The sequence below is a fragment of the Somniosus microcephalus genome, chromosome 32 (assembly GCF_052327205.1).
Source record: "Somniosus microcephalus isolate GS21.2 chromosome 32, FLI_Smic_1.0, whole genome shotgun sequence".
Classification (NCBI taxonomy): domain Eukaryota; kingdom Metazoa; phylum Chordata; class Chondrichthyes; order Squaliformes; family Somniosidae; genus Somniosus; species Somniosus microcephalus.
In genome coordinates, this window is record NC_141018.1 from 31,710,844 (window position 1) to 31,725,246 (window position 14,403).

The following is a 14,403-nucleotide window of genomic DNA, read 5'->3' on the forward strand; positions in this document are numbered from 1 at the left end:
CAAACACTCCCAGGGCAGGTACAGCACGGGTTAGATACAGAGTAAATTCCCTCTACACTGTCCCCATCAAACACTCCCAGGGCAGGTGCAGCATGGGTTAGATAAAGAGTAAATTGTAATTCTATGTCATATATTATCTGTATCATCAAAGTTACAAATGCAAAATGTGGTAAACCACTGTTGTTCACTTCACTGTTGTTCACTTCACTGTTGTTCACTCTTGCCCATTGTTGTACCTGTCTGTGCATGCCTCAGCTGGCTCCGCCCCTGGCTCCACCCATATGCCCTGGTATAAAGGCGGCTGCTCTGCAGTTCCCCAGGCATTCAGGACCAGTCGACCACTAGAGGCATGCTTTCGTTCTTTAGCTAATAAAAGCCTGTTTGTTACTCACTTAACTTCCAGTCTTTCGCAGTAATTGATAGCGCATCAATTTTATTAGCTAAATTTTTTCCGATGGAGCAAATCCTCAAACCAGCACGCCTGGAACTAGACCCTCAAGAGGCGGATGCATCTACCAAGTTCGCACACTGGCTGCGATGCTTTGAACTTTTCCTAGAAGCCTCCGTTGATTCTGTTCAAACCGATGGCGACAAACTAAAAATTCTGACCTCCAAGGTGAACCACCAAGCTTATTCGCTCATCCAAGATGCGACTACCTATGAGGGTGCCCTCGACCTTCTTAAAGAACAGTACGCACGCCCGGTAAATGAAGTTTACGCCAGACACCTCCTGGGGTCCCGCAAACAGCAACCCGGGGAATCGATGGAGGTATACCTACGGGCGCTGAAGGTGCTCGGCCGGGCCTGCAAATGTAAAGAGGTGTCGGCCGCGGTGTACACGGAGGAACTTGTCCGGGACGCCTTCGTCGCGGGCCTCAGGTCCAACTACACCCGGCAGAGACTGCTAGAGCAGGGCGAACTCGACCTGAAGAAGGCCACGGCCCTCGCACTTTCGCTAGACGTGGCCCAACGGAATATGGACGCCTACTCACCTGACCGCACAGCCGCATCGTGGATGGCGCGAGCGCCGCCATCCTGGGACACGGTAGGACCGCCACCCGGCACCGCGCCACCCCCGCCACATCCCGCCAACGGCCCAACTTCTGCAGCGATGTCCCGGGGCCCGAAGTGTTACTTCTGTGGCCAAGCCAAACACCCCAGAGCGCGCTGCCCGGCGAAAAACGCTACCTGCTCTGGTTGTGGGAAGAAAGGGCACTACGCCAGCGTCTGCAAGGCTAAACCTACCCCAAACTCCAGCAGTGCCGCGTGTGGGCCGAGTGGGCCGCCATCTTGGACGCCATCTTGGACGCCTCCAGCCACGTGTGGATCATGGGCGCCGCCATCTTGGATGCCATCTTGGACGCCCTCGACCATGTGTGATCCGTTCCGGCCGCCATTTTTGCAACGGGCCCCCGACTCACCCACCGCCTCACCTGATGACTACAGCGACGCGCCTGACCCTACGCTGGCTTCCGTTACACTGGACCAGTCTAGACCTCACCAACTAGCCAGGTCCATGATGGACATAAAGGTAAACGGCCGCGCCACGACCTGTCTTTTCGACTGCGGGAGCACAGAGAGCTTTATCCACCCCGACACGGTGCGGCGTTACTCTCTCCCGGTCCTGCCAGTGCGCCACCGGGTCTCTATGGCCTCCAAGTCCCATTCAGCGGACGTCGGCGGCTACTGCATGGTGACCCTTTCGGTGAGGGGCACAGAGTACAGAAACTTTAAACTGCTTGTCCTACCCGATCTCTGCGCTGCCGTTCTACTGGGGTTGGATTTTCAGTGCCACCTTAAGAGTGTCACGATGGCGTACGGTGGACCCCTTCCCCCACTCACAGTCTGCAACCAGCAGTTTTCAAATTGCCCGCCGCGCACCTTTTGCAGTCTCTCCACGCTTAAAGTCACCCCCCCCCGTTGTTCGCCAACCTCGCCCCAGACTGTAAGCCAATCGCCACCAAAAGCAGGCGATACAGCGCTGGTGACAGAGTTTTTATTAAATCTGAGGTGGAGCAGCTCCTGAAGGAGGGGATTATCGAAGCTAGCACCAGCCCCTGGCGAGCCCAGGTTGTAGTCGTCAAGACCGGCGAGAAGCAGCGCCTGGTCATTGACTACAGCCAAACAATAAATTGATATACCCAACTGGACGCATACCCCCTCCCCTGCATATCTGATATGGTCAATCAGATCGCGCAATACCGCGTATTCTCCACTATTGACCTTAAGTCAGCATATCACCAACTCCCTATCCGCTATGAGGACCGCCAGTATACTGCCTTCGAGGCAAACGGCCGCCTCTACCACTTCCTTCGGGTCCCCTTCGGCGTCACCAACGGGGTCTCCGTTTTCCAAAGGGAGATGGACCGGATGGTCGACCAAAATGCGTTGCAGGCCACTTTTCCCTACCTGGACAATGTGACCATCTGCGGCCATGACCTGCAGGACCATGACGCCAACCTCGACAAATTCCTCCGCACTGCCCAACTCCTAAACCTTACGTATAACAAGGAGAAGTGCATATTCCGCACGAACCGCCTCGCTATCCTTGGCTGTGTTGTGGAACACGGAGTCATTGGCCCCGACCCCGACCGCATGCGGCCTCTTATGGACCTTCCCCTGCCCCACTGCCTCAAGGCCCTGAAGATATGCCTGGGGTTTTTCTCCTACTACGCCCAGTGGGTCCCTAATTATGCGGACAAAGCCCGTCCACTTATCAAGGCCACCTCTTTTCCCCTGGCGGCAGAGGCCGGCTTAGCCTTCCACCGTATCAAAGAGGACATCGCTAAAGCCACCATGCACGTGGTGGACGAGTCCATCCCCTTCCAGGTGGAGAGGCGATGCGTCCGACTTTGCCCTGGCCGCTACCCTTAACCAGGCGGGAAGGCCCGTGGCCTTCTTTTCACGAACCCTCCAAGGCTCCGAAATCAGACACTCCTCTGTCGAAAAGGAGGCCCAGGCCATTGTGGAAGCTGTCAGACATTGGAGGCATTACCTGGCCGGAAAACGATTCACCCTACTCACTGACCAGCGTTCAGTTGCTTTTATGTTTAATAACAAGCAGAGGGGCAAAATCAAAAATGACAAGATTTTGAGGTGGAGAATTGAACTTTCCACCTACAATTACGATATCTTGTACCGGCCCGGGAAACTCAATGAGCCCCCGGATGCTCTATCGCGTGGCACCTGCGCCAACGCGCAGGTTGATAGACTGCGGGCCCTCCACAATGACCTCTGCCACCCGGGGGTCACCAGGTTCTTCCATTTTATCAAGGCCCGCAACCTGCCTTACTCCATTGAGGAGGTCAGGACCATGACCAGGAACTGCCAAGTCTGCGCTGAGTGCAAACCGCACTTTTATAGACCAGACAGGGCTCACCTGATAAAAGCCACTCGCCCCTTCGAGCGCCTGAGCGTTGATTTTAAAGGGCCTCTCCCCTCCTCCGACCGCAATGTGTACTTCCTCAACATTATTGACAAGTACTCGCGCTTCCCGTTCGCCATCCCCTGCCCGGACATGACCAGTGCCATGGTCATTAAATGTCTGAACGACCTCTTCACCCTGTTCGGTTTCCCCAGCTATATCCATAGCAACCGGGGCTCATCGTTTATGAGCGACGAACTCCGTCAGTACCTGCTCGCTAGGGGTATTGCCACAAGCAGGACCACCAGTTACAACCCCCGGGGGAACGGACAGGTGGAAAGAGAGAATGCGACAGTTTGGAAGGCCGCCCTGCTAGCCTTAAAGTCTAGGGGCCTTCCGACCTCCCGCTGGCAGGATGTGCTTCCCGATGCGCTTCACTCTATTCGGTCACTGCTCTGCACTGCCACTAACTCCACCCCTCACGAGAAAATGTTTGTCTTCCCAAGGAAGTCCACATCGGGGACATCGCTACCGCCATGGCTGACGTCCCCAGGGCCGGTCCTACTGAGAAGACACGTGAGGACCCATAAAATGGACCCCCTGGTCGAGAGGGTCGACCTCCTCCACGCCAACCCCCAGTACGCTTACATTGCGTACCCGGACGGGCGGGAGGACACAGTCTCCATACGAGACCTCGCACCCTCGGGGGCCCCTGAAACCAACATCACTGCTACCCACAATGTACCGGCGGCAACGGACCCATACCTAACCCCTGTAGACGGCACGCCGTGGCCCCGTGACCCGCCATTGATCACCAACCAACCCAACACCCAGGAGGACGACACGCCAGTGCGCCGGCCCACGCGGGACTCGGCGTCGGAAGCTGCACCACCTCTGCCGTCGCCACGACGATCACGACGGCATACAAGACCCCCAGAAAGACTCAATTATACGAACTTTTAATACACTTCACCCCGTCGGACTCATTTTAAGCAAGGGGTGAATGTGGTAAACCACTGTTGTTCACTTCACTGTTGTTCACTTCACTGTTGTTCACTCTTGCCCATTGTTGTACCTGTCTCTGCATGCCTCAGCTGGTTCCGCCCCTGGCTCCACCCATATGCCCTGGTATAAAGGCGGCTGCTCTGCAGTTCCCCAGGCATTCAGGACCGGTCGACCACTAGAGGCATGCCTTCGTTCTTTAGCTAATAAAAGCCTGTTTGTTACTCACTTAACTTCCAGTCTTTCGCAGTAATTGATAGCGCATCACAGCACAGGTTAGATACAGAGTAACGCTCCCTCTACACTGTCCCATCAAACACTCCCAGGACAGGTACAGCACGGGTTAGATACAGAGTAAAGCTCCCTCTACACTGTCCCATCAAATACTCCCAGGGCAGGTACAGCACGGGTTAGATACAGAGTAAATTCCCTCTACACTGTCCCCATCAAACACTCCCAGGGCAGGTGCAGCATGGGTTAGATACAGAGTAAATTGTAATTCTATGTCATATATTATCTGTATCATCAAAGTTACAAATGCAAAATACTATGGGTGCTGGAAATCTGAAATAAAAGCAGAAAATGCTGGAAACACTCCGCAGGTCAGGCAGCATCTGGGGCGAGTGAAACAGAGTTAACGTTTCAGGTCGATGACCTTCCATCAGAAATTTTTTATTATTAATTCCCAGCATGAACCATCATGCATTGGGAAAGTATATTAGGAATTTGGTACAGTAAATCTTGGGGCTGGTGGGGGGCGGGGGTCCATCAGAAAATGTGACCCTGTTACACATGGGCCCACTCACCATGTCTCCACTACGCAACGTGCTTGGTGTCAGAAAGCCATTCCTTCTCCGTCACTCCTTCCAGAGACAACAGAGCTCGGTACTCACACTGTCCCGAACGGTTGCGGCACAGAGCCGTCACTGAGGGCTGGTAGATCGGTTGCTCCGTGCAGGATTATGCTAATGGACTCCTTGCCGGGTCTTGAGACATGCCAATCATCGGTGGGAGATGTGAGCGTTGGTTCAGTCTTTCCAGGGGGTGTTTCCATCACCTAAGGCAGTGGGAAAAAAATTAGTATCTTAGGAATTAGACAGAGAGAGAGAGAGAATGTTTCCACTTGTGGGGAAGAGCAAAACCAGAGGCCATCAATAGAAGATAGTCACCAAGAAATCCAATAGGGAATTCAGAAGAAACTTCTTTACCCAGAGAGTGGTGAGAATGTGGAACTCGCTGCCACAGGGAGTGGTTGAAGCGAATAGTATAGATGCATTTAAGGGGCAGCTAGATAAGTACATGAGGGAGAAGGGAATTGAAGGTTATGCTGATAGGATTAGATGAACAGGGGTGGGAGGAGGCTCGTGTGGAGCATAAACACTGGCATGGACCTGTTCGGCCGAATGGCCTGCTTCTATGCTTATTACAATGCTGCATTAGGATAAACAGCCCATCTTGATCTGGAATTTCAAGGGAAAAAAAGAGACTGAGGTTCCCCCTTGATGACTCAGTGGGTAAATGCACTGCCCAGTGTAGTACTGAGCCATACAGAATAGGAAGGCCCCACATTTGGGGACAGGTCTGTACGGAGTTGGGCGATCTCATCTTGGGTAGGATCAAGGGCACTACAATGAAGATTCAATTCAAGAGAAACTTCTTTACCCAGAGAGTGTGGAGAATGTGGAACTCGCCATCACAGGGAGTGTTTGAGGCGAATAGTACAGATGCATTTAAGGGGAGGCTAGATAAGCATATGAGGGAGAAGGGAATAGACGGTTATGCTGATAGATTTAGATGAGGAAAGATGGGATGGGGCTCGAGTGGAGCATAAACACCGGCATGGACTGGTTGGAACGAATGGCCGGTTTCTGGGCTGTAGATCCTATGGAATTCCATGGAACTGCTAAATGAGAAAAGGCAAAGGTCCATCTAGTTGGCCTTCCACCATTCTGGTAGTCCCACGATCCAACGATAATGGAGTTGTTGACCAATCGCAGCGATCAATCTCTATCAATGAGTCTACAACAGACCCAGACACGAGGCGAGGAAAACCCCCAGTGGGGGAGAGCTTTGGGAACCAGAGGTCCAAAGTCACCCGTTCCTCCCGAGCCACGCTGCACTCCCCACACGTCACGTGTCATTACTCATTACTCAGATACCATATCCCAAAATGTTATTTTACAAACGAAGAAATCATTAACTGTAATGTTGAAGAATTGGTCTAGATTATAGGTCACTGTTTGGTGATTGAAAGTAGTCGGGGGAGTCCCTACTTTCACCGTTAGCGGTTAGCGAGCTCGCTTTGGGATAGACAATCGCCTGTTCTCACCTCCATTCTGGACTTGGCCGCAATGCTCACCTCTCTCCAGCACCCAGTTCAAATTCATTCAGACTTAATTTGAAAGGGGGGGGTGCAGGAACAGAGATACCTGGGGGGGGGGGAGGGGGGCTCACATATACAAATCTTTGAAGCAGGCAGGACAAGTTGATGAAGATGTTAAAAAAAAAAGCCTATAGGATCCTTGGCTTTACAAACAGAGGCAAAGGACGCGATCGTTCCCGCCCTGGGGAGGCGGGTATGGAGCCGGGACTGCCGGGAAAATGGCAGATTTTGGGGGCGGGTGCCCATCCCGCCCCCAACCCACCTCCATGCCATTTTGCCAGGAGGCGGGTAGCCGTCCCGCGCCGGGTCCCATCTCCTTGGAGGCGGGAAGGGATTAAAGCCTATTAATTGCCTGTTAACAGGTAGTTAACAGGCAGAAAATAGGATTATCCCCTTTTTGCCCTCACAAGTGCGGGCTTCCCGAAGGCTCCGAAACCCGCCAGGTCAGCGAGGCGAGTACTGGGTCTGTGGGGGTCGGAGGGGTTGCAAAAGTGCACTGTGAAGGTAAGTGATGGGTGCAAGAGCAGAGAGGTGAGTATCTGAGGTAAGTGCAAAAGTGTTTTTAAAAGTGTACTTACCTTTGTTTCTTCCTGCAGGCTTCAGTCGGTTTGTATGCGGAGAGTCTCGGACCTCCGTGTTGCAGATGAGAGATGGCCGTCGCATTCTCATAAGCAACAACCATCTCATTTCTGTAAAAGAAAGAAGTTGGATGAGGTCTTGAATTCAAGACCTCATCAAACTACAGAGAATGTCAGTGATTGACAGCTTCACAGAGCTGTCAAACGATGACAATTCATCTGTCAAAAATTTTTGACAGATGAAACGTCATATGCTGACGTTCTCTGTAACCGGCTTTGCCTTAATAGGCCTGCTTAGCCCACTGGGCGGGTTTAACAAGGTCAATCAAGGGAAAATAGCGTGGGTTGGCCAGAAGTCGATGGAGGCGGGACTGAAACCCGACAAGTAGGAGTCCCGCCTCCAAAAGCTCCCCATTGGCAAAATCACCCCCATAGAGTACAAAAGCAAGAAAGTCGTGCTAAACCTTTCTAAATCACCGGTTAGGCCCCAGCTGGAGTATTGTGTCCAATTCTGGGCACCGCACTTTAGGAAGGATGTCAAGGCCTTAGAGAGGGTGCAGAGGAGATTTACCAGAATGGTTCCAGGGATGAGGGGCTTCAGTTATGTGGAGAGACTGGAGAAGCTGGGATTGTTCTCCTCAGAGCTGAGAAGGTTAAGGGGAGATTTAATAGAGGTGTTCAAAATGATGAGGGGTTTTGATCAAGTTCCCCTCCAAGTCACACACCATCCTGATTTGGAAATATATCGGCCGATCATTCATTGTCGCTGGGTCAAAATCCTGGAACTCCCTCCCTGACAGCGCTGTGGGAGCACCTTCACCACACGGACTGCAGCGGTTCAAGAAGGCGTCTCACCACCGCCTTCTGAAGGGCAACTAGGAATGGGCAATAAATGCTGGCCTTGCTAGCAACGCCCACATCCCATGAATGAATTTTTTTAAAATAAGGAGAAACTGTTATCACTGGTGAGAGGGTCGGTGACGATCGGGGAGGGGAGCTCGGGGCAGGGAAGCCCAAGGTTTCCTTGTGAGGCCCTGAGCAGCACTCCATGTTCCTCCTGGCCCACAAGGAAGCCTCCAATAAAATGTGACAACTTACCCGCTGGGCCTCTTCCGGCCCTCCATTCAAATCCTGGCAAGTTCGTCCTGACAGGGAAGCCGTCACTGCTCCGTGCCCCCAACCCCCCGCCCCCCAGCTCAAGGCCTTCCTGGTGACGCCTTCAGACCTGATCTGCATATTTAATGAAGGCTTCCTTGCTGTGGGTGACCCGCCCGCCTGCTCAAAAGAGCGGGGTCAGAGCGGGGTCGGAACGGGGTCGGAGCGGGGTCAGAGCAGAGTCAGAGCGGGGTCAGAGAGGGGTCAGAGCCGGGTCAGGGCGGGGTAAGAGCGGGGTCAGAGCAGGGTCAGAACGGGGTCAGAGTGGGGTCACAGCGGGGTCACAGCAGGGTCACAGCGGAGTCAGAGCCGGGTCAGAGCGGGGTCAGAATGGGGTCAGAGCGGGGTCACAGCGGGGTCACAGCGGGAAGGCAGTGGAATCAGAAGGACTAAGAGGCTGCTCTCGTTTAAACTCCGCCCCCCTTGACACCTAGTTTCCGCCAGGCAGGGCAGTTGTAATCGGGGCCGAGGAGTTGATAGTCTGTAGAATTAGATCGATCCACAGAGGCATCAATCTTCCTTTATTATGGAGCTGAGCTTTCTGTGTCACCTCCTGTGTCAACAAAGTACAGGCTGTCATCGCCTGTTCAGACACAAGGCCTTCATTACCAGTAAGGCTAGAGGGTTTTTCTTTACAACAACATGAACAACTTGCATTTATATAGTGCCTTTAACGCAGTAAAACCTCCCCCAAGGCGCTTCACAGGAGTGATTATCGAACAAAATTTCACACCGAGCCACATAAGGAGATATTACAAAAGCAAAATACTGCAGGTGCTGGAAATCTGAAATAAAAACAGAAATGCTGGAAATACTCAGCAAGTCATTTATTTTCCCATTTATTTTTTTTCTCTCTCTCACGTGGCAGCTGTCGATCATTCTGCCATCGCCATTTACACTTCATCTAGAGCCATCTTTTGTTTCTTAACCTGTTCCATTACCATCCGTTCAGTCCGTAAGGGTGACCCTGAGTTTCCGGTCGCCTGTCACTTTAATTCTCCGCCCCACTCCCACTCTGACTTCTCTGTCCTCGGCCTCTTACATTGTTCCAATGAAGCTCAGCATAAACTCGAGGAACAGCACCTCATCTTTCGATTAGGCACTTTACAGCCTTCTGGACTCAACATAGAGTTCAACAATTTCAGACCATAACCTCGGCCCCTATCATTTTTTTTCTCTCTCTCACACGGCAGCTGTCGATCATTCTGCCATCGCCATTTACACTTCATCTAGAGCCATCTTTTGTTTCTTAACTTGTCCCATTACCATCTCCTTTTGCCTCGCACCATCATCCCTTTTGTCTCTAAATCTCTCCTGCCTTCCATCCCGTCACAGACCTTCCCTTTTGTTCTTTCCTCCCCTCCCCCCTCTCCCTGCCCCTACACTTGCTTAAAAACCTGTTCCATCTCCAGCTTTTTCCAGTTCTGACAAAGGGTTCATCGACCTGAATATGTTAACTCTGTTTCTCTCTCTCCACAGATGCTGCCTGACCTGCTGAGCATTTCCAGCATTTCCTGTTTTTATTTAAAGAGATATTACGACCGGTGACCAAAAGCCTGGTTAAAGAGGCAGGTTTTAAGGAGCCTCTGAAAGGAGGAGAGAGAGAAGGTAGCGAGGCGGGGAGGTTTAGGGAGGAAGTTCTAGAGCCCTGCTATGGAATCTGGGATAGACCCATCTCCACTCTCCAGGGAGAGGAAGCAATGGAAGCACTGGGAGATACTGGCCCACTCCTTAAATATCCAGACGCTATCCTCAGGCGGGAATGGCTAGTTCACAACGTTCCCTTTAAGTTGCGCGGCCCTGCAACGGTCTGGAGGTCCCGCGCAGCCGGCTCACCAGCGGGGAAATTTGAACGGGCCGCGCAGCCCCACACTCCAAAAACAAATTAAGAGGAAACGGTGTGTGTGAGCCGCCTGTCACATCGCACGGGGAAGCTGGTCAGCCCAATAACAGTGTCCAGCCTGAAACTACACTTCAGGCCCAAGACCGTCACGTTCGGACAGTGTCCAGGAACAGTGCCCGAGGCGGGAAGGTCTTGAAGGGAAATAGGAAAGGCAGCTTCTCATACACGCATTTCCTGTAAGCTATTTTAACACAGCCCACTGATCTGTTATACGACGTCAAGCACTTCATCCATTTAGAAGCCACATTTACCCCTAAATATCAAAACTTCTTGTTTAAATTCAAAACGCACCACAGCCTTCAATGCTTTGATTATCCGCTTACATAAAGGGCTTGCTGATGAATGCATTAAAATGCCTGGAGTCAGTGCCAATTATGACTCAACTACTTAATAATAACCTTCATCTACAGAAACATGTTGGTATTGAGCGAACATGCAGAAAAGGAAAATAATAATCCACGTACACACGCATAATAGGAGCCTCAAGGTCAAACCTTGCCAGAACGATTACTGAAAGCTCCGACTGCACCAACAGAAGCGTGAAAGAGCACTGCGAATAAAACGCAGCCGATTGCAGGAGACTTTGTTCCAATTAAATAGGTTAGGGAGGATCGGGGGTGGGGGCGCGGCGGGCCACAATTTGAAGTTGTGTAAGGCCAGATCGAGGTTAGATGTTTGGAAGTGGTTCTTTTCCCAGAGAATAGCGGACCTCTGGAACAGGCTGCCTTCTCATAAGAACATAAAAAATAGGAGCAGGAGTCGGCCATTCGGCCCCTCGAGCCTGCTCCGCCATTTAATGAGATCATGGCTGATCTTCTACCTCATCTCCACTTTCCTGCACTATCCCCATATCCCTTGATTCCCTTAATATTCAAAAATCTATTGATCTCTGTCTTGAATATACTCAACGACTGAGCCTTCACAGCCCTCTGGGGGTAGAGAATTCCAAAGATTCATCTGAGTCCTGAATGGCCAACCCCTTATTCTGAGACTGTGACCCCAAGTTCTAGACTTCCCAGCCAGGGGAAACATTCTCCCTGCATCTATCTACCCGATCAAGCCCTGTAAGAATTTTGTATGTTTCAATGAGATCACCTCTCATTCTTCTAAATTCTAGAGAATATAGGCCTAGTCTACTCAATCTGTCCTCATAGGACAATCCCCCCATCCCAGGAACCAGTCTGGTGAACCTTCGTTGCACTCCCTCTATGGCAAGTATATCCTTCCTTAGGTAAGGAGACCAAAACTGTCTCGCGCGGTGGACGCTGATTCAATGAATTCCTTCAAGCAAGAGCTGGACCTGTTTCTGGTTGGGGCGGAGATCATAGAAACATAGAAACATAGGAACAGGGGTAGGCCATAAGATCATGGCTGATCCTCTATCTCAATACCATATTCCCACTCGCTCCCCATACCCCTTGATGCCTTTTGTGTCTAGAAATCTATCTATCTCCTTCTTAAATATATTCAGTGACTTGGCCTCCACAGCCTTCTGTGGTAGAGAATTCCACAGGTTCACCACCCTCTGAGTGAAGAAATTTCTCCTCATCTCAGTCCTATATCACCTCTTATAAAAAGGTAGGTACAACATTGAACTATCAAGGCCAGAGTGATCTCCCGGACTAATTTCGATCACCTGGGGTTGGTCTTGGAGCAATTTTCCAGATTTATCCCCCACCCCAAAATTGACACTGGGTTTTTAATCTGGTTTTTCGCCTTCCCAGGAGATCACACGGTTTCGGGTGGGGTGGGGAGAGATACACAAGGCATCGCAATTGACTGGGACAGGCTGGATGGCCCAGAGGATCTTTACCCGTCTGTCATTGCTCGTATGCTTAGAAACACGGTATGAAGCGAATCGACCTGGCTTCCAAAAAAAATATTTTCTCTGGCATAAATTTGAAAAGTTGTCCATTTCCGCACTCCAGCAACACCCGCAATGCAAAATGTGGAACTAACTTGAGGACATTTTTGAAAAATTATAATCAATTTTTTTTTTAAAGTGCTTAAAAATTTGATTGAATCTTTGCAACAGTTTTTGAAGCATTGCATGAACAATGGACTCTACCGAGTTGGACACCTTGTTTGATAACCCAAACGCACTGAACACTTTTACACACTGGGTGGACGTCACCGCAGACAAGAAATTGGCCCAAGACCTTCACACAGGTGCCATGTCGTGTAGTGTTTCCAAGTTTCCGTCACTTCGAGTGGGGGGCGGGGGGGGAGAACTTCTTCCACTTTTACTTCACGGTGGGTGACGTGAATCAGTCATTCAGGAAAGAAAGACTTAAGAAATAATACTGAGAGGCCTGCTGGTGGTGCTGTCCAGGGAGAGTATAAATACTTGGGCACGAGTCCAGCTTGCGCTACTAGGCACTTGGTCTAAGCGTTAAACAAAGCTTTAATCAACTGTTTTACAACATGGAAGTCTAGTTGTGTCCTTCACTAGTTCCTGTTAAGAATGTCCTGCGCAAGCTGGGCCCGTGCCCGAGTATTTATACTCTCCCTGGACAGCGCCACCCGCAGGCTGCTCAGTATTATTTCATAAGTCTTTCTTTCATGAATGACTGATTCATGTCACAATGTAAAGCGGTGTGGCAGGGGTAATATCGAGGCTCAGAACTGGAGTGATTGGCCCAGATACAATTAAGCCCAGCTTTCTCCACTGGTATATCTGTGTCTGTTGTACTGGGTTGGGCCCAAGACAATCTACAAGGCACAAGTAAGGAGTGTGATGGAATACTCTCCACTTGCTTGGATGAGTGCAGCTCCAACAACACTCAAGAAGCTCGACACCATCCAGGACAAAGCAGCCCGCTTGATTGGCACCCCATCCACCACCTTAAACATTCACTCCCTCCACCACCGGCACACCGTGGCTGCAGTATGTACCATCTACAAGATGCACTGCAGCAACTCGCCAAGGCTTCTTCGGCAGCACCACCCAAACCCGTGACCTCTTCCACCTAGAAGGACAAGGGCAGCAGGCGAATGGGAACACCACCACCTCCAAGTTCCCCTCCAAGCCACACACCATCCTGACTTCAAAATATATCGGCCGTTCCTTCATCGTCGCTGGGTCAAAATCCTGGAACTCCCTCCCGAACAGCACTGTGGGAGCACCTTCGCCACACAGACTGCAGCGGTTCAAGAAGGTGGCTCACCACCACCTTCTCAAGGGCAATTAGGGATTGGCAATAAATGCTGGCCTTGCCAGTGACGCCCACATCCCATAAACGAATAAAAATAATTGGGAAAATTCTCAGGGGGCCTTGAAAAATCAATGGCTGAGGGGGAAGTGTGAATCAAACAAACTGGCCATTTTTTACTGAGAGAGCTAGGTGATGACCCAAGGCCCTTAGTGCAGGAAACTGCCAAAGAGATGGAAAGAGAGGAGTGTCAGTGTGATACGTACTTTGCACAAGCAAGAAACTGCGATGCGCGAGGTGTGAGCGATACCATACATTAGTCAATCTCCTATGATGTTGTTGCACATGGGAAGTTGTCTGCACCATAGGAGTTTCTCACCAGTACAGAATGAGGAGCTGGGAGACACAAAATGGAGGCACTGGAGTGCCCCTACTGGCAGGAGGGTGCAATTACAACGTGACCCGTTTACATAGGCAGTTTCCATTCTAAATGTGGACATACGAATTTATAATGAAAAAAAAAATGACATTAAAAGGTGACGACAGAAGGTAAAGATTTGTAGCCAGGAATTGCACACATATATATAAGATGCTTAATATATTATAGATAATAAATAACATTCGGGAAAATCACTCGACAACCATTATTTAATGTCACTTTTGGAGCATCATCATGACCACAACTGACAAATGAAAGGGTTAACCGATATATTAAGGCTACAATATTCTATTGTGATATAATATCATGTTGAAACTTCTAATTGGTTTATTTTTTTTAACTTGACAATACCACAATGTAAAAAACACCAAAAAATATAAAAACGCCCTCCCTATCGCTCAGGAATAGAACATCACGGTGTACTCAT

The 14,403-nt window shown here is 50.6% G+C and overlaps 1 protein-coding gene across 1 annotated transcript in view; it reads right to left on the bottom strand.

Moving 5' to 3' along the window:
* ccdc33 (coiled-coil domain containing 33) overlaps positions 1–14,403 on the bottom strand; it is a 340,583-nt gene that overhangs the window by 256,407 nt on the left and 69,773 nt on the right. Inside the window, 1 exon segment of the mRNA XM_085972306.1 lies at positions 5,260–5,423. Coding sequence (XP_085828432.1) covers positions 5,260–5,423 — 164 coding nt within the window.